This window comes from Colius striatus, chromosome 2 (genome assembly GCF_028858725.1).
Source record: "Colius striatus isolate bColStr4 chromosome 2, bColStr4.1.hap1, whole genome shotgun sequence".
Classification (NCBI taxonomy): domain Eukaryota; kingdom Metazoa; phylum Chordata; class Aves; order Coliiformes; family Coliidae; genus Colius; species Colius striatus.
Genome location: NC_084760.1, coordinates 87106795 through 87127674, shown reverse-complemented (window position 1 = coordinate 87127674; position 20880 = coordinate 87106795). Strand labels below are relative to the sequence as shown.

Sequence of the window (20880 nt, the reverse complement as noted above, 5' to 3'; positions counted from 1 at the left end):
GGATGAGCTTTGGTCTTTGGATTCCCTGGGCTACTTACTGAGTGGTTAAGATGAGCAAAACCTTGCCCACTATGGGTCTAGTCAGTTCATTGAACCTGAGACTAATTTTGACCTGTGCTGTGATGCCCAGGCTCTGCTGATGCAGCACTCCTCCTTTAGAGAGTGCTTGAAAGCAAGCACCTGTGTTACAAGTCTTTCTCCATGGAGCCTTACACTTAGATGCCTATGGCTGGACAGCATGCATACCCACTGTAATTGTTACTTGTCCTTTCATTTTATTTGTCAGCTTTTCCTTTTTCCTTTGTTTCTCTCTACATGTTGGCCAAGCCTTTTCACTTAAATTATTTTCCAGCTTAGAAATGAATGATCTCTGAACATGAGCCCTTAAAAAGCAAATGCTTGTACATACTGTAAGAAAAAAGGAAATCTCCAAAAGCCGCAGTTTTAACAGTGTTCCGGCATAGTGCTTCTGCCATATGACAACATTTGTTAAATGACCTGCATTAATCTGAAAGAGACAGTTTGTTCCATTTTTATAAGATGGTGGAATTAAGATTTCAGTCAAAAGAAGGGTGTTGAGAGAAAGAGCCTGGATTATGAATTGGTAAAGAAAAGTTTATGCTTAAACTGTTAGAATACCAATATGCAGCACAGGATTAAAAAAGCAAAAGCCACCCCTCCCCCCTACCATGACCTACCATGTTCAGATACATTTACTTCTGTCTGGTATTACACGTATACTTTTACAAACACCATTCTTGCTTTAAATCTCTTTCACAGTGCTGCCCTGAATCCCAGCGAACTCCCTGTTTAACAGCTTCGAAGGTGATGTTCTGTTTCTACAACACTTCACTTTAATGAACCGAACAAGATATTTACTGTGAATATCTGGTGATTTATTTTCAATCACAGTCTGTGAAAGAATTCAACACATAATTTGTCTTTACTGTATAAACGGCAATGTGTATGGTTACACTTGTGCAGGTGCGTGGACATACATACGTATATATAATATCTATGTATAGATAAGTCTGTGGATTGCGTTTCTGTTAAGTAAAAGCACATCCCTCATTTAATGATTCCAGTTACAGAAGGGAACTTAAATCTTCCTGGTAAACATCCACCGAATGTCCTATTTAGTATCTTGTTTGTTAACTGTTGAACTTTTAAGGCCATGGTTTTCATGGTTTTTTTTACTTGGCCCCAACTTTATACTGTTAGTTCGGTGAGTATGGTAACTGAGAAGCGATCTGGGAGTGTTGTGATAGCCAGGACACAGAAATACATGTAAAATTGGAAAAATCCTGTATCGTAGTTGGTGGAATAAGGCTCATAAGTCACTATTTGTTGCTCACGGCATCTCTGAAACTAAGCTGCCCTGGTAGTGCTTCTCGTGGCTTCTCCTGCAAGATAGATGGTGGAATAAATGGATTTCTTTCTTATAATACCAGGATTTGTCTCAAAGGTGCTGAGCCTTTCCTTCTTCAACACATGGTCGCTGCACTTCTGCTTTCTTGGCCTGGTGTTAGGTGGTGAAAAGCATCTTCTAGTGAATACTTCATTTCCACATAGTCTCCTGTGGTTGTATTGGCAATAACAAAGTCTGTGTTTCAGCTGCACTTATGATTCATTAAGACAAACCTTCTAGAGAGAGTCCCGTGCAGGGGAAGCTCCAGAAATCTGAGGTGAGGCACAGTAGTATACTGTATCCTCCAGTCTGACATAATTTTGACCACATTGTTGTGGCAAGCATTGATTCAATGAAATGAAAATAAAGCTTTTTGCAATAAGATATATCCAACATTTAGCCTTAAGACCCTTTCATAAGTGATACAATTCAAACTGTGATTCTATTCTCCTTCCTTCTAAATGTTCTGTAGTATTTACGGTGTTGCCTAAAGATGAAGCACTTTGATTAGCTTTCTAAATCTAATGGAAATCACTTGCTGGTAATCACATTTCTTTCTCCATTTATTGCCTTCTTACTAGGTTAATGAATAGCCCTCTCCCTTCAAAAAAACAGAGACATAACTATTGTCAAAAAGCTTTTGTAAATCAGGGAGCCAACCCATCATATCACGAAAGTGTTTGTTTCCAAGAACTCTTTTTTTTTTACAGTTAGACAAAGCTAATGTGAATTTACCTGCAACTGTAATTTGTTTCAAGCTGATTGTTGAGTGTCGTGTAAACATATTTGATGTGTAATTCCAGAACATCTCTGTAACTGGATTAAAATGCCTAATGTTAACAAAACAGTTCGGGGTTTTCACTAACTGTTCTGAAAGGCTCATGGGTTTGGGTTTTTTTCTTCTTTACACAGAATCTGTGGCCACTAACGTAGAAAAAGAATCATTTTAGATGTAGATGAAAGAAGTTCAATAATCTTGTATCAGGATGAACTGCTATATAAAGAAATACCAAGTTTTCTAATGAATGTGTTATGTTATTGTACCTACATGCAATCAATATTTGTACATCTGTTGGAGACCTGTCTGCGTTTCAATATTTAGCCACCACTGCATGGACACTTTATTGATATGCAGTTAATGCAGTTGCTTTGGCGCTTTTCAGTGTACTTCACTTGTTTTTATCCTTTCAGAAATCCACCAAGTCCTCTTGGTTCTTCTCCTTTGCATTTGTCACTTTGTTCAATGAAGCATGACTAGAAAAAGAGAAGGAGTAGATACTATTTTTGTGGTCAGCGAAGCAGCTGCCAGTAGATAGACAGTGTGTCTATGTATGTATGTATGTATATGCACTGTCTGGGAATGTTCCGGTTACAAATGCAGCCACCTACATTAATGATATCCCTATTCAACATTTTTAAACAAGCACAAATAATATTTGTAAAAAAAAAAGTTTAATTTTATTTATTATAGTAATAAACTATTTTATACATTACAGTTGCTTTGGTGTGCTTTTCTATGTGTTGAATATGTGCTTATAAGAGCATAGAGTCATAGAACAGTAGGGGTTGGAAGGGACCTTTAGAGATCATCTAGTCCAATCTCCTTGCAGAAGCAGATTCACCTAGATCAGGTCACATAGGAACGTGACCAGGCGGGTCTTGAAGACCTCCAAGGAAGGAGACTCCACACCCTCCCTGGGCAGCCTGTGCCAGGGCTCCCTCACCCTCACAGTAACATAGTTTTTTCTTATGTTTGAATGGAACTTTTTGTGTTCCAGCTTCATCCCATTACCCCTTGTCCTCTCACTAGATACCATAGAAAAAAGGGATGTCCCAACCTCCTGACAATCCACCATTTAGATATTTGTAAATATTAATAAGATCCTCAGTCTCCTCAGATCAGCAAAGGGGTTTTAAGTTACTCTCTAGAACTTTTGGCTAGTCATTTTGCTGCTGTTGTTTTGTATCCTGAGAGTTAGTAGTAGAGAAATTTGGTATTACTCTTTTGGGTGTAAACAATTTAGGCTGTTTCCTCAGATTTCTGTCTGCTTTGTGTCAGTACAAGTGGGATGTACACTTTCAAGGTCACTGTAGACTGAACTCCAGTGTTCTGTAATCATCTGGCACCCTAGGCAGTGTCCTGCACTGCAGAGTCCAGTCTGGGACAAGTGTCTGAACAGGAACGTGATGGCCAGAGGACTGTCTGTGACTGGTCTGAGATCTTATTGTTTGGTATCCTAAGGGTACATGTGTCTGTAGTCAGCTGCTCTCTTAGGCTGTACACGGCTGCACTATGTGAGAACTATTACAAAACTTCTCGAAACCAGAGTACTAGAGATCAGTGAGGCTTCTGATGTCATCTGCTGCCTAAGAAGGTGAACTTACCACAGACTTTCATGAAGACAAAACAAGAGGAAGGAAGCCCCTAGCAGTGTCACCTGCCAGTGACACTACTGCAACAGGTAGCAATGCATATTATTTTGTTGGCTACCTCAGCAAAAAAATAGATAACCAAAGGTGAGGGGAACTGGAGATCATTTCAGGCCAGGATGGGCTTCTGTGACAAGATCCCACGCAGCAGTCATTCCTGTGGTCCAGCACCTGCTCTCGATGTGTACACAAAGTTTTAGCCTCCAGGATGTCAGCCTGGACCCTATGAGCTTCATAGCCATTTTTGTGGTTCATTCTCTGTCTCTCATTTGAGGGTCTGGTGAACATGGCTGTCACCTGTATTAAGACTTTCATGGGATTGTGAATCTCATCTTCAAAAGAACAGCAATAAAGCCTAAGCTTTCAGGCTGCAGAGCTGAGGCTAAGCCGTACTGAGAGCAGCCAAGGAGCACAATGAAGAGCTATTTTTAACACCATTTGTGCATCCACTGTAGTATGTGGTGTGACAGGATCTCCAGTGGCTAGCATTGTTTCAGTGGCCAGGGTGGAAATCCAGCTTTCCTTTGCCTATCGTTATGCAGCGTTCCCTATACTTGCTAAAAAATGGAAAATTACCATAGTGAAGGCATGTAGTTTTAGAGGGATTTTTTGAGGTCTTGACAGGCCATTGTTCTCATTTTTCTGAACTCTCCATTATTTTCTTTGCTTGGGCTTTTCTGGCATTCTTAGCAGCCTCCCTGGTCGTGCCACAAGCTTAAACTAGTGCCGAGGGATAGCATTGTCCATATTGTGTTCCCTGTCCTGGCTCCCCTCCCCTTGTCAGCCCCACAGCATTTCGAACCAAAGGTTATTAACTACAGCACGTTCTGTGTGCCTACGGCATGTTTGTGTGCCAAATTGCAAAGGCTTCTGTTCCACCTGCCCATCCATCCACCCACCTACTCACCAGGCCCAGGCTCAGGCCCGGGCCCAGCTGAGCAGCAGCAGCCCTGAATAGCCTCTGGCCCACCTGTGCCTGCCTTTGCTCTTCACCTGCTGCACCTGGGACCATGTTCAGAGCAAGGACAAAAGCTTTTTAGAGCAAGGGGTGAGTGCTGTGGCTTTTGAGTTTTCTCAGCAGTAACTGCTTTGTTATGAATTAGCATGCACGGGGCAGCGCCTACCTGAAGGTGTGTAGCCAGAGGAGAACTTGGGGTTTGAGCCTTTGTGATGCTGTATGATGCCCTCAGGGCTGTAAAGGAGCCTCTTGTAGGTAGTTACCAGCTGGCAGAGGACCTGGACCCCAGGCAGCCTTCCTTTCTCCTCACTCTGGCAGCTGCCAAGATGCCTCCTGGGGATGTGGAGGCTTTCCCAGCCTGGACTATGGCCCTGGGGCATTTGGCTGCAATGGGCAACAGCAATGATTCCCCGGGCAGTCTGTGTTGTGTCCACTTGTGGGGAGGTAAGTTTTGAATTTTGGATTTGGTAACGGGGGGGGGTTCTTTAATTGGCCTGTGGTGCTTTTTAGTATCTTTGTTGAGGTCAGAAGCATTCCATCTCTGATGCTTTTTTTTTGCTCTGGAGTAAATACAACCAGCATAAACCTGCTCTCCTATGAGAACATGGAGGACTGAATTGCAGCAAATCATAGCATGGTTGGGGTTGGAAGAGACCTCTAGAGATCATCTAGTCCAACCCCCCTCCTAAAGCAGTTTCACCTCAATCAGGTCACACAGGAACATGTCCAGGTGGGGTTTGAAAACCTTCAGAGGAGGAGGCTTCACACCCTCCTTGAGCAGCCTTTGCCAGGGCTCCGTCACCCTTAAAGGAAAGAAGTTTTTCGTTATGTTTAAGTGGAACTTTTAGCATTCCAGATTATATCTTTTACCCCATGTCGTGTCACTGGAGACAACAGAAAAAAGTGCTGGCCCATTCTCCTGACGTCCACCCTTTAGGCACTTGTAAGAGTTGATGAAGTCACTCCTCACTGTTCTCTTTTCTAGGGAAAAAATTAACCCCCTCGCATATGTGCCACAGTAATGCCTTTTATTTGTTCTCTCTCATCACTAAAGGAACATCCAAACTGTTTCTGTTTGATGCGTGCCAGCAGTGTGCCTGCCTGCTGTGGGAGATGCTCAGGACAACCCACCAAAACTCAGGGAGGCAATGAGGCTGCAGCCCTCTGTCTCCTTGCTTAGCATGTGACTATCACTACACTCTCACCTGCCCACCCACAGCACTGAGACTTGAGGAGGCAGCGGCTAATGAGCTGCTCCCTGTGTCCTTGCCCGGTGCTCCACAGAGGTAGGGTGGTTAAGCAGGCTGCATATCCCACCGCAAAATGCAGAGAAGGATGCGGTGTTGCCATGGTATTTATTACTGCCAGTGGCGTGAGAGGTTTAACTGCCACAGGCATATAGCATATGAAAAATACCAACAAATGCAAATATTTTTCACCTATAAGACTGCTTTTTTTCCCCCCTCCTTTCATTCTAATTCACCAAGACTTCAGTGATGGTATGAGGAAGCTGGGAGGAAAAATCTGTCATGTTCTTGAAAGACAGAATGAATAAAAACCTCTGAGATATCCAAAGGCAGCATTAGAGTAATGGAACTCCTAACACATCTATCAGAAGCAGATATGAAGACACTTGTGCACAGCCATATCTGCAAAATACACATGCTCAAGCCTTGTCTCTTTTTTTTTTTAACCCTTTCCTCATCCTTTTCTATTCCCATTCCCCTTTCCTAATTAAGTTCCAACCCTCTCATGTAGCACACCCAAGTTCATATTTAAGCTGCCTCGTGGCACAGGTGTAGGTTTAAAACAAGCTTAACTTTGGCAGTTCATCAATCATGAACAACTCCCAACCTTTCTCCCTAGAATTCTCACCTGGCACTGATGAAGGCAGGAGTGTTTGAGCAACTTCCAAGGGTTTGCTTTTGAGATGACTTCTTGTTCTACATGGTGTTTCTTTTTGTTAGGTTTTTTTAGGCTTTATTCACTTTCAGAGTTTTTTTCTCAAACATGTTTCTGTTCAGGTAGACGAGGAATGGAGCAAAGGTAGGTCTTTGCTGTTAGTGCCTGCTCAGGGGATGCACAGCCCCTGTGAATGTCACTGGGTTTGTACATGCAAATCTGAGGGGCACATGAATATCTGCCCATGTACAGGTATTTCCCTGCACATCCCTCTTCTCCTAGCTGAAACAGCTTGGGGAGAAAGAAAGAAATTATCTGTGTGGATTTTCTGTAAAAGGAGGACTATGGCCCCTTCTTCAGCAGGTGTCACCAGTGGGAGGGAAATGCTCAGCAGTGGTGACACACCATGTGCGATATTCATCCTGGGAGCTACTCTATGCTCAGCAATAGAATGGAGACAGCTCAAGAAACAGCTTCTTGCAAGCAGTGGCTTACAGTGAAAGCAAATACAGATTGATTTCAAACCTCTCTGTCAGTCTTTTTTTGGCAAGTTTTATGGTTAAGCAGAAGGTATTTTAGAAGAAACAATGATAACAGGAAAATGTACTGAACATTCTCAGCTGTGCCATTGGTATGGGAAAGAGGTAAGTTAATCTGTAGCTAACCCCAAGTCAAAATAAAGTAGTTGCTTTGGTTTTCCTTTAGGATGATAACACTGCACATGCAACCATACTGAACCTGGCTATTGGAAGCATGCAGAAACTGAGAAATTAGCTAAAAGCTAAATTGAAAAAAAGCACCCTTTAGGAAAGTGTGCAGAAACTGTGCGTGAACTACTGCATGAAATTACAGTTCTGGCAACAAGAACTGTAAATAGCTCTGTAAAGTGGGGTTGGGCACATCTCATTTATGAGCAGCAAATAAAGCAGCTGTAGTCAGGTGTGCTGAGAAGGTGGTGGTTAGTTGCTCTGATATGAGTGTTAGACCATGTGTTGGGAGAAGCGTCTAAGGTCATGGCAGTGAATGGAAGACACATATAATGGTGCCAAAGTACAGCCTTGGTTATCTGTCCTGGTGGGTTGAATCTGCTGCATTCCTTTCCTCCATAATAATTTTTCCTGGACAACCCTAACTATGTTTCAGGAATGCATCTGAGGAAGGCCTAGGAAACCAAAGGGTCAGAGCGTGTGTGCACTCTGTAAACCCACCAAGGGGACAGACAGCAGGAAGGGAGCAGCGGTAGCTAAATGCAAATACTTTAGTGTGTCATTAGTGGAGTGTGGCTGCCTTCTGGAAGGAGCTGTGAGATACTTTACTCCATCTAGGTTGTCTCTGCCAGTGTCATAGCATATCCTTGTGTCACTACCAGCACCTTTAAAGACTTAGCCTGGAAACCCTATTATGAAATTTCCTAATAAGCAGTCCATAACCTCCAAGAACTCCAGAAGCAGTCTACTATTGTATTTTGCATTATTGTCTTGCTTTTTTAACCCTCATCCAATGTTGGGGCTCAGACTAAACTTGCAGTTGTTCTTGGTGCAAACGTTTATTGGCGTAACCATTCAAGGCAAGCAGGATGTCTTCAGATGCCTCTCCTTAACAGGGAGCTTCGGGAGGATTTGTTCAGGCTGAGAAGAAGTCAGCAGAGCAGGCTGGGTGTTGATGCTGCTGCATGGTGTTTCAGTGTGAGGCCCAGGGTAAGGCCACAATGTGAGGAGGGTACTCAACGAGAGTTACCTCCTCAGGCCACAGCTCTGCCTATCCCAGAGGCCCTGGCAGGCAGTGTTAGGGCTGAGCAGGTGCTGGGCTTGCTCCTTAGGTAGCCTGGTTGGTCCTGGGCAGACATTTGCCAAGACAGGCCCTGGGCCATGCACTTACTGTGTCTGCAGCACCATTATGAGAACTGAACCTGATCTGGGGTGGCCTTGGGGTAAGATGCCAAGAACTGGGGGAAGGCTGCTGAGAGATCCTTGAAATAGCCTGGAGCACAAATGTGACCAAATTTAACGTTACTGGCCTGTAACTTCAGCATAGACTACCACCTCAGCACAAAGCTACCACAACCTCTTCCTGCAGCAGTCTGAAAAAAATCAACCAGATGGGGTTTTTTCCCCCCTATTTGCCTTCTGAATTCATTTACCAGTAGTGTAGATGTTTCTGGTCTTCTAGTATCATTTACAGTTGCTCTATTTTTGCCACCTAATTTTAGAAACTCAAATGCAACAGTGCAGGGATGGAAGCTCTGCAGTCCATAAAAATTAATTAATTTTGTCAAGAAAGATCAGCTCTAGAGGGAGTGCTAATACAATTTAAACTTCATAGGTCATAACTGAAGTTATTCTTCTGTATTATTACTTCAGTAAACTTTATTTTTTCAGTGGCTGACTGATGCACCTGTCAGCAACAATTCACTTCAGGTACCCAACCATATGCAAAGTTTCCTTTAAATCCCTATGGACAGTGATGCACTTTTCTTACCCAGAGGCTAGTGTTGCTGAGGAAGGCATATGCCATAGGTAGTCCATTCAATTTGACTCATTTCTGATGGATGCTGGTACACAATTACCTAGGGTTGTTTACACTTGGACTGAACAGACCCTGGATATGATGAAAAGGGTGCAGCCTAGCTTACGGTAAAAATCTGCCCATTAAATACTGGTGTTTATTAGCCTAACTTGCTGTTACCCAGACCTTTGTGACTCCCAGCGTAAGGAATGAGGAGTTTTCTGAGTATCTGTAAGAGTGTTTGATTCCCCTGGCTAATGCTGCCACGTAGTTTTTATCCTGTCATTATGTGTGCTGGGTATGGAGCACGTGTACCAGTTCCTTCCCAGGGCAGTAGTATCCAAGGCTAGACATGCTGACAGAAGGCTGCAGGACTTCGTTGCTAAAGCTTGCGTGAGCTGCCCTGAACGGAGTAGCACCAAGGCTGCCTTAAAGGTGGGCCTTGACACTCTTCAAACTCAGTCTCTGGTGCAGTGACTAAAGTATATGGGTCAGATCTATGAGACGTTTTCCTTTTCCTCTCAAGGAAAACTCAAGCTTGGAGCTGCCAGTGCTTGCTCCCAGGCTGGGGCTGTCTGAGCCGAGTTGGTCCATCTGCAGTAAGCTCAGGCATAGGTGATTGATACATGCTGGGACTTCTCTCATTTTCACACGCTCTGGCAGGCCCTGTGCTTGATGGGACTGCATTTGCTGGAAGTGGAAGTCTCAAATAAAATGGTTATCTTCATCTTTTCTTCCTTGCACATGCAACCAATGGAGGAACCACTCCACAAGCAGCTGCTGGTGAAATTGTGGAATTCAGTGCAGGTGCACACAAACACTCCTGTGCATCCACGTCTGCAGGGGCTCAGCAGAGCTGCCCACTAGAGAGGGTTGCTCTCAGAGGTCCCTTAACACAAGAAATAATCTACTGGAATGCAGATTTCCCCTCATTCCTTCAAGCTGTTTCAGGTTCTCCACAAGCTTTGTGCAAGCACTATTTCTGCTGTCCCCAGGGTAGGCCCTGTCTTAGTGCCATGTCTAATAACAAAATTGCTGCAGGTTGTCATAGGTAAGCTGTTTTTCTTCTGACCTGTGGTAAGCTGGTTATTCCAACTAAGCTGCTTTGAGGTCTCAGATGTGAGAGAGATACCTGAGCAAAGCTTCACTCACCTTTAATCAATGCAGAATTAAAGAACCCACTTAGTATAAAAGTCTAGCCCCCAGTAACAATGATGGCTGGGAGGGTTTTGCTAGCCGAGGAGGGGATTAGCAGAAGGTTATGTATGTGTGAGACACCTGATTACTACAGCTTTCTGGTAGCCCTTAAAGCCATCTATTTCAATATGCTATGCTTGCAAAGGCACTTAGGCTGTTTTCAAAATCACTTGTAAACTGGTTTTGTCAGTAGCTATGACATGTCTGTCCAGCTCACTTTCAGAGCCATCACCTTGGGGTTGTTGTGGCCACTGCACTCTTGTACTTTTAGAGTCTATAAGCAGTATATATGTGTTATATTGTGTCCAGCCATGTCACCCTGTCATCGTGTCCACCCCCGACTACAAGTAAGTGCCTTCCCTTTGGTTCAAAATGCCTGACATCTTACTTTGGCGATTTCTGTCTCTGTCAACTGTTTCCTAAGTAAGTCCCTTAACTGGCATAAATACCTTAGTGTTTGGAATTCTGTTTCTCCCTATTTTCCCCTTTAGTAAGTGAGGTGTCTACTTCAGTCTCTTCCAGGTCTCCGAAAACCCTCACGCCTCTAGAGCTGTCACAGAGAACTTGCTTGGAGGACGGCACTTTTGGCTACCATGCAATTACATCAGGTACCAGATGATAACAAAAAGTCAATTCTCAGGTCATGCTGAGAAATGTGTCTTCAAGCTGAAGGTATAACTGACTACACATGTTTCAAGTGTTTCAGGCATAGCCGGAGCTCTTGAGAGCTGTGTGTCTGGCCAAGCCCTGCCTAAAGGTGCCATATATGCAGGATGGGGCAGAAACTTTTTGAGTAGGCTTGTTCTTTAAATCTGTATTTCAAAGTTGCAGGATAAAGAACCTCTGGAAAGACAGAGTGTGAAGGAAATGTATTTATTTATTTCTCATATGATAAATATTTATATTAACTAAGTATTTAAACTTCTGAGTGTGGGCTAGGATATCATGAATCTGAAGGGAAGCATAATTTTACTTGCATACTGCTCTTGGTGACCATTCCCAGAAGCTTCATGTGCTGAAGTGTCACCTTAACTGATCTACTTACTGCTTTTTAAACTCACACCGTTAGGTAATGCACATTCCATGCAGTGCATATGAGGGATAGAAGTGATGGGTCTGCATTGCACCCATCCTGCGGCTTTCCAGGGTGCAGTAGTGTTTCTTCACAGCAGTGGCATACTTATTTTTTTTCTTATACCAAAAAACAGCTTTCTAAAACACAGCTCTCAAGCCAACCATGAGTTTCAGCTTTATTTATAGAAACAGAAAAGGATACAAAATCATGAAAGATATACAAAGCACTGAAAAAAACTTAGTTCAGAGATAGTCATACTCTAGATGACCTTCAAGGTCACTTCCATATTGGAACTGGAAGTTTTGCATGCATACAAAGTGGAATCTAAGCCCTTGGTGGCTCCCGGTTTCACATAATAATGTAATCAATAAGACTGAAGAGCAGACTCACGACTTTTTACGCTGATGCTAATTACACAATTACAAAGTTTAAGCTTGAGCAAGTTCTTGCCTTTGGCTCAGCTCCACTCCAAAATGGAAGCCAATCTTGGATCCTTTTAGCTAATTCAGAGGCTGAGAACAACAGACTTCTTTGTGGCTGTGAGGATCCCTGCAATCATCGTTAAGTCACTCTTGAGGGCCGTGTCTCTGGCCAGGCAGCGTTCAAGGTAAGTCTCATTTTCAACAGCCCACAGTATCTCCTAGAAATGACTTCCAGGGGAAATCACAGCATTATAATGGCAGCAAAAAGTCTTTCCCTAAATATGAAGGGCTGTAGTTTCTGCTTTGAAATGGCAAGAGATGGGATTTGTTTCCAGATGGGTAGATCTGAAGCCTCTGCCCTTATTTCTTCACAAATAAATGAAGGGAAAAAAGAAAGCTGACATAGTTCCAAGTAGCAGAGACAGCAGAAATGCACTAAGCTGAAGCCCGTCTCAGGGACTGAATTTCTTGTTGAAAAGATAAGCTATGTCAGACCTGGCTGAAGCTGCAGGAGCGATGGACAGTAGGATGCTAACTGTGCCTCCCAACAAGCAGAAACTGCTGCCAGGAGGCACACAATAAGTTTTGACAGGAGTCCTTCTGCTATGTGTGCAAGAAGCTGCTCTTGGAAGAAGCCCTCACCAGAACTGGTGGCCTGTCATCAGGCCTCAGGGGGGAAGTCTAACTTTAGGAAGAATAAAGATCTTCTGGCTGCTTTTCAGTTTGAAAAATAACAGCTTGGGAGACACCAGGGTTGGGCAACCCAATCTTTTATCAAAGATGCTGCTGTACAGATCTGGCTGTGGGTGGGCAAAGGATGTGGAGTTGTAGCTAGTTTGGTGCCACCCTATTGGACCATTCTGTTTGGTTTGTGGGGTTTTTTTGGGTGTGGGTTTTGTTGGTTTTTTTTTTTTTTTTTTAAGTCTTAAAATGCTATTCCTAGGATGTCTTTAATATTGCAAGAGCTGAATGTCTGGACAGCAGAGAATGAAGCAGACTGAACAGACTTACCATTCAGCCAGACCTGGCTAATCTCCTTTCGTAACAGAAAAACACAAGAGGCAGACTGAACAGTTTCGTTGAAGGTGGGAGTCACCTTGTAATAAAGGTAATATTATGTCTTTAGCTCCAACACAAGGCAGAGAGCACTTAAAACCCAAGGAGCTGTAATACCATATTTGATTAAAAAGAAAAGCTGTTCCCTAAGACAAGACCTGCCTCCCTACTCCCTCTTTTTAAAGAAAGACATAAAACCATTCTTAAAACTACAAAAAAAAAAAAGAGGGTGCTGTTTTAAAGGCAAAATTTTAAATGAAGACATAGCAAAATCTGCTTTTCTTTAATAACAGGTAGAAAAGTACCTGAAGGCTGAAATACTTCAGTTAGTGAGAATAGCAAAAATGTTCTAACATATCAGAAAGCAATCAAGAAGAATTGATGAGCATTGTGCCCTTCATGGAGCAGTGTAAGTGCAGGGCACAGCCCCGTCTGCCCCTGGACAGAGGCTGTAAGAGATTGAGCTGTTTGAATCCTGCAAGGTATGATTTTTTTTTTCTTCCATATCTCAAACCAGTCAGCAGAACATTGGAAGGAACAAAATCAATCTTCAACATACATAAAATACCTATTCTGAGGCGCATGCTTCCAATGTACAGAGTCACAGAGATGCTGTTTTATAAAAACAACATAATTCAAAATGCTTCGTCATTTCCCCCAGCTGCAGCCCATCAGTGTTTTTGGTCCTATTCCTGCATTCACAGTTCAGAATCAATTAGACGAGCTTGGTTGTAACCCATTGACCAAAGACTTGGTCTGGCACGTCCTTCTGCAGACGGGATATCCAGTGTAGAAAAGCCATCAACCTGTCTGGAAAAAAAATCATCGTTCTGCCTCACTCCAAATTGCCAGCACGTGTTTGCTCCCACTCAATCCCAACGTGAGAATAGCAGTACAGGAACCCGAGAACAGTCAGCGTCGCACAGGGCCACCCTATAAATAGAAACACAGACAGTCCTAATCAGAATCATTAATGACTGCTTCAAGTAGAAGTACACTTGGGATAACCAGCTTATGATGTTTCTAATGAATTTTATTAGCAATCTCGTCTCAGAAGTAAGTAGAGCCAACCCACAAAATTTGAAAGAGGAAGTGTGAACAGTCTAAGCTTGAAGGATACCTGACCCCCTGCAGCCCCAGCCTCTTCCATTTTCAGGAAACCAGACCGGGTTTACTCCTGCTCTGCACCTCCAGATGATACCTGTTGAATTAGAGAGGTTCTGTTTCAGTCCTCTCCTTTGTGGTGAGTTTTTCTGTTGAGCAGATCCCTGACTGAACATTGATGCTTTCAGCTGACTATGGTGCCTCCTAGGCACAAAGGGATGCATAGCCACAGTGCAGGTTATTAAAAATCAGAACAAATCTAGTTACCTGTTCTGCAAAAGAGTCTTGGGAAACCTCAGATTAAGGCTGTTTTGGATATCCTGAAGCTGGGTGTAAAAATTGATGTATACATGCTACAGCACCACTACAGCTGATGGGTTTCAGAACAGCATTGTGCCAGTGCAGAATAGTTTGATTTGCCTGATGTGTTCTTGCCAGAACAATTTTTAACTAAAAAGACCAAGTCCTTCAATACATCAACCTTTTTCTGGGGAAATAACAACATGTTTTGTTACAATTTCAAATTCCTTTTAGGGAAAGACACCATCTTTTCACTTGAACTACTAACAGATAAAAGCAGTAAGCAGCAGAGCACAGGCCAAAAGGTCTACTGCTTTCTGCTGGAGTTGTAGATCACTCAATCCATGATTACGTAAATTATTTTGCTCTCCTTGATACCTTTCCTCTGTTCCTTTTCTCCATCCTCTCCTCTTCCTAGAATTTATGAAATTTAAGAGTACAGGTGGAACTCCTCATCATTAGATCCTAATGTTTTTGTGTGTGTTTTGTCTGGGGGGAGAGAGGAAGGTGTTTGAGGGGGTTTTGGTGTCTTTTTTTCTTGCTGTTGTTGACATATCCATTTTGGTTATGTGTATGACCAGTTTTCTGCACGCCGTCCTCAAACTGCCCGCTCCTGAATGAAAAGCTTCAGTGCTCCCTCTTGGGGAAAACTCTGGTCTGAAGGAATCTGCTGGCAACCATGAGACTCCTCATTGGCCTGGAGAAGGCATGGAGAGAAGTTGTAACCTCTCCACAACCATGATACTCCAGAAAGAGGTCTTTCGTTAGGGGATGTTCAGAAGGTGTTTTGCAGGCTGGCTTTATCCTTGGCTTCAAGCTAATTCCAGGCTGAAGGCTGTTTAATTGTGCTGATGCCCAGCTGAGCCTCAGCAGGACTTGTGGCCTTGGTCTTGGTCCTGCAGTTCAGGGGATCACACGTGCTGGGACCCTTCCTCTGTGCTCTGAGAGCCCAGACAGTGTAACGCTTCACCCTGGAACAGGTTCAGTTATCTCTTCCCCCTGCAAATAGCTGTGTTTGCTTCATGAATCTCTAATTGTTCAGCAGTTTGGTTTTTTTTGGTGAAATACAGTCTTGTAACCTGAGTTATTATCATAGACATTTACAAATATTAATCATTTGCCCTCACAACACCCGAAAGCAAAATTATACTTTTTGTTTCATCATTTGTGTCACGAAACAAAATTGCTGAGGTATCCTCAAAGGGATTTTTAACAATAAAACAGTCTTGTTTTTTCCTCAGTGAAATTAAGCTACTGTAGATTGGGTTTCACCTTCAACAGCAAGCCAAAGCCCAGCTGTGCTTTGTCTCTGATAAAACTGCATGTGAAAGTAAGTCAATAGATGTAATAAAAACATACTTCTTCTGGCAGCAATACTGTGGTGGCTGCTTTATACAGACAGAGACAGAAAGTTTAAAAAGGACTGAGTCTAGAATTGTGCTTTTGGGGTTTTTTTATGGGCACTTTTGGAAACTTTGCTAAATACAGGTTTTGCGTTTTTAAATACTTTAACACTCTGGCTCACAGAAAATGTGCCAAGAGTCATCTTTAGTCTGATTTGCTTGTTATCCCCAGCCAACGTGTAAGAGATCTTGTCAGAATACATAGGTATGAACTGGAAAGCTTTTCTAGATGCCTTAGATTTATGACAAGATTCCTCTGTAGTGCTCATGACCTGGATTCACAGGGTTGTCATGCTGCTATAATTGGGTTTGTGGTAATCCTCCTGGAACGCAGGCAGTCTTCTGTACAGTAACAGGCATCAGGGGTTGCAGATTACCTCCTCCTGATCTAATTAAGAGGAAAAGGAAGAGAAAGTGGCCCACTATGGGTGAGGGAAAAGAGGAATACCTCAAATTTAATCTTGCTGTAGTTATATTCTAGGAGGAGCTGCACAGATTCCAAAACGTTTCTTACTGCACAGGCAGGAGGTTGCCAGCTTTGAGCCGGGGTGAAAGAGTAGGCAACTCTGTCTTGTTGGCACTGCCTTGCCATACAGGAATCACATGTGCAGATACTGGATGTTGGAAATGCATGTGGTGCTTCCACTGTGAGTGAGCAAATCAAAGGCATCACGTTCTGCTCCTTAGGCAATCCCAGATTAGCTCCAGTCCACTCCAGGCAGACCTGCCCGAATGCATCCACACCTGAGAAGCAGCCTAAGGACAGCTTGAAGCAAGCTGAGGATTTTTAAACTCTTTTCATTCATCTTTTCCATTTTAGGATTGGAGATAAACTTGTTGATAAGACTGAAGAGCTTAGTCCCCAGAAGATGGTCTTGTAGGGGAAGACACATTGAGCAATGCTCATCCAGCAAGGATGCAATTTCAAATTCTGCCTGTGTGTTGTCCTTGTGTGTGACCTCTATAATAAAACAGCAGCATGAGCTGCCCTCTTGCAAGGTAAGTTCACACAAGCCTTTTCCTTGCTTAAACAGTTTCTCCTTGTAAACAACTAAACAGTACTGATGGTCTCGGATCAGCAATTCCAATAAAATCCCTCTTTTTGTCCTGGATCAGCAGAGTAAGCTATGTTGTTCTCTCAAGCCTTTTACTGACTCCCATTCTGCTCCTACTCTCAAACACCATTCAAAGGCCTCTGCTTTTTGGTGGCTCCTCAGCTTCACCTTATCAGCCTAAAACACTGCATCCTCATGTATGCTTGTATCATTCTCCATACTCTGCTTGAAAGGGCACATGTCTGTGTTCTATATCAGTATTGCCCTACAAAATCATACACATAAAATGTACTCTTCAAAACATTACTGAGGTGAAATCAAGCACTAACCAGTTTGTCAGGAAATTACTGTGTTCCATTTGTCTATTCAAAAGTAAGTCATAGAATCATAGAATGGTAGGGGTTGGAAGGAACCTTTAGAGATCATCTAGTCCAACCCCCCTGCAGAAGCAGGTTCACCTAGATCAGGTCACACAGGAATGTGTCCAGAAGGGTTTTGAAGAACTCCAGGGAAGGAGACTCCACACCCTCCCTGGGCGGCCTGTGCTAGGGCTCCCTCACAGGAAAATAGTCTTTTTTAATGTTTTTTCTTATGTTTAAATGGAACTTTTTGTGTTCCAGCTTCATCCCATTACCCCTTGTCCTCTCACTAGATACAACAGAAAAAAGTGATGCCCCAACCTCCTGACATCCACCATTTATATACCTGTAAACATTAGTGAGATTCCCCCCGTTTCCTCTTTTCTAGTTGCATATCACCTTGTATCTTAGAATTTCTGGGCTATCGTCAGTAAGCTGATTTTTAAGCTTGAAGGCCAAGTGTAATGAGACGACTCAGATCTTCATAATCTCTTTTTGTAGAAAGATGAATTACTATTCATTAACATATGCTATTTGTAAATCCAGACTCAAATTCATATGCTACTTGCAAATCCAGCAATATTTGTGAGCTTTACGTGCACAAATCTCTTTTAAGACAGTTGGAATTGCCTTTTAACGAAAGGAACACTGAGCAGGAAACATTAAAGCAACCATGACCAAATTCTCTGCTTATATACAGGTATGCTGCTCCGGAAGAATTAAACACCAACTCATTTGTGAAGAGGACTGTGCATTCGAAGGTGAGGTAGTAGCAGCATTTCATCTATCACACACACTCCTCCTAAAGAAGTCCCTAGTCCCAAGCAGGCATGAGGCAACACTCTGTTGCACACAGCTGATCCTCTGCTCAGTAGTCTTGCTGGTTCAAAACCACATTTTGATTTGTTATGTACTCAGCTTTCAGCATAATGGAGAGTTGTTTCATTATACAGTAAAGGTAGAAATAAAACAGCTGCAACAGGATCAGCTTTTAGAGTTACTCCTTCCTTTGAACTTCCTGTCTTGTCTTCATGAATGCTTCTGGAGACTTTGCAAACATCTAGAAAAGGTCATGTTTCTGGCACACTCTGGATTTTGAAGGAAGTGGAGTAAAACTAAGCTTTCAACTCGGAAGTAACAGCCGGGATCACAGCTCTCAAAAGACCACTTATTTCCTCAGTACCTCAGTTAAAATAATTTGAACCAACATTTAATCATGTATCCATAAAGAATCCCTTTCAAATTTCTTAATCACCTACAGTAATAAAAAAATAATCACACCAGCAATGTTTTGGATATACCCAGGTTTAACACCATCATCAAAACATCAAAAAATGGCCTGTTGTTCCCTTCACCCTGTGAGATGTAAGAGAATGGGATCAGAGCTGCATTTTGCATTTTCCAAAACTGCTTTAGTAGCTTTGTGACCTTAATGCTATTTTCAGATGTGACTTTGTTACACTGTCCTCAGAAGTCTTCAAGTACCCACTAGTTATCAAATCAATAGAAGACAGACAAAATTACCTCTTTGAAAAGCTTGATTCCAGGAGCACACTTCTTACTCTAGTTGCTGTAAAACTTAGCATTCAGGAAAATTTATCCTTAAACAAAAGTTTACAAGTGACAAAACACTAAAAGCAGCTTCCCTGTAAAGTAGAATTGAAGAGACACAACTTGATTGGGAGGGGGGCCAGCCAGCAGAAGGAAGAGGCGCCAATTTGTCAAACAGAATAAAACGCCAAAGCAAACCAGCATTTGAAGCCAAGACCTCTCTTACCTAGAGTTACTTACATCCTTAAAAGATCAGTAAAACTGCCACATTTTCAGGGAAAAAAAAAAAACCAAACCCAAAGAAACTATCATCTAGCCCAAAATTTTCAGGAGAGGACTTTTAAATCTTAATTCCAGGTCTGTCCACCATTTCTAGCTGGACCTGCTGACATTATAGCAGGGCATGTCTAAACAGCATGTACTACCAACACTGTGCAGTCTGATACCCAATTACTCTTTAGGTATTTGGAAAAGGAAACCCTACATATTTTCAGCTATATTGGCATTCAGCATGCAGATGGGGAACTGGATAACAAAGCACATTAGAGGTGATCTAATTGATTTATACAAAATTGCCCCATTCGTTGTGCATCAAGTAAGTTTTCCAGCTGCTCCATACACACAGACGTGATACACATTAAGCCCTACCTAATGCTGGGTCTGGGGAACACTGCGTTATGCTGTATGCACTGTATTTGCACAGCTGAACAGAAACTTAAAATCCACTGTGCTAGCTTTTGACAGATACTGTTTCTTCTTCCAACAGTTCAAGCTCTGTGTTTCAATGAAGAGAAATGGAAAGGATTTGTGTTTCTCCTAGAGTTCATTTCTCTTCTGAAGGTACTAAAGCAGAGTATGAAAGAAGTAACTTCTAAAACCAAGATTTGAAAACTATATTTCTGAAGAATACTCTTGTCCTTATAACATAGTCTTCAAAATACAGATGATAAATAGCAAAATTTATAGAGGGGAAGCTTCTTACAAACTCCTTTACAGTGACTTTAGATGCTAATTCCTTCCTATCTGCCTTCCTTTGCTCACTCATAACTAACCGAGACAAGAAACCAGGTATTTTCAATCCTCATGTGAAGAAAACCAGCCGAGCACAGGCTTCATTTTCTATCTTCAGTCATTTTAGCATTTGTTAAGTAAAGCCAAACATTTAAGAAATCTCTATAAAAGTGGAACCTATAATAATAAACAAACAACTCTAATTCCAGGTGTAAAGAAAACAAACCAGAAGCAATCATGTAAGTATTAGACACATTTGGAATTAAGTAAAGTCAACCTTCCTGCTTTTAGAATCACAGAATGGTAGGGTTGGAAGGGACCTTTAGAGATCATCTAGTCCAACCCTCTTTTGTACATGTATATGTCTATTGCCCACTTCTTTGGTTTGTAATCAAATTCTGTCATTGCCTCAGATTGCTGGACTCACCTGTCGCAAGCTCTGGAGTGGTTTATTAGAGGCTGACAGCAGTGCCCAAAGCACTTCTGTGTTACATCTCTCATCCCAAGAACAAAATTTAGAGATGGTAAGATGAAAGCAGAGCTGGTGGGAAACTAGGAAAAGCTCTTGTATATGTTGAACTATACCATCTCTGCAACAAAATAAACTTACTGCAGTGTCATGTAGAGGTAACAATTAAAAAAAGCAGAGAATAATCATGTAAAATACTAAATGAAGATGTGTAATTTACCTTTTGTGTGACTGCATTTACTATAATGTAGGTACAGAAACATAATTAGATCAACAGAAAATTTATTAATGTATCTAACTAACTCAGCTGTACCCCATACCAATCACATCTGCCCCATCTCCATCGATCTCTGTACACTGATCTGGGATGTAAAGCTGATTGATAGAAAGGGTTTTTTTTCTGCAGTTTATCCTCCCACTGGTCTGAAAGCTCTGTACCACCTAGAGAATTTGATTAGAAATGCACTTTCTCAACAGTCTGTGTTCTCTTGAGCAGTGCTATTAAAAGACTTCTTCTGTGTACATCAAGTGCTGTAGAAAAAAACCTTAGGTCAGGAAAGCAGCCTTTCAGTCATTTGTATTCTTTCTAATCTCTTGGCATTGCTGATCAATTTTTTTTCTTTCTTATAATCCATATTGAAGGACAGGCCCTTAGCGATACAAGTGTGTGAACTA

At 42.3% G+C, this 20880-nt stretch overlaps 1 protein-coding gene across 4 annotated transcripts in view; it reads right to left on the bottom strand.

Moving 5' to 3' along the window:
• Nucleotides 1–11626: 11626 nt before the first annotated feature.
• Nucleotides 11627–20880, bottom strand: part of HHAT (hedgehog acyltransferase) — a 165675-nt gene continuing 156421 nt past the window's right edge. For all 4 annotated transcript variants that reach the window (XM_061991372.1, XM_061991373.1, XM_061991374.1 and 1 more), the window contains one exon: nucleotides 11627–13886. In XM_061991372.1, the coding sequence (XP_061847356.1) occupies nucleotides 13789–13886 (98 nt within the window). In that variant the 3' untranslated portion in view covers nucleotides 11627–13788. The remainder of the gene's footprint in view (nucleotides 13887–20880) is intronic.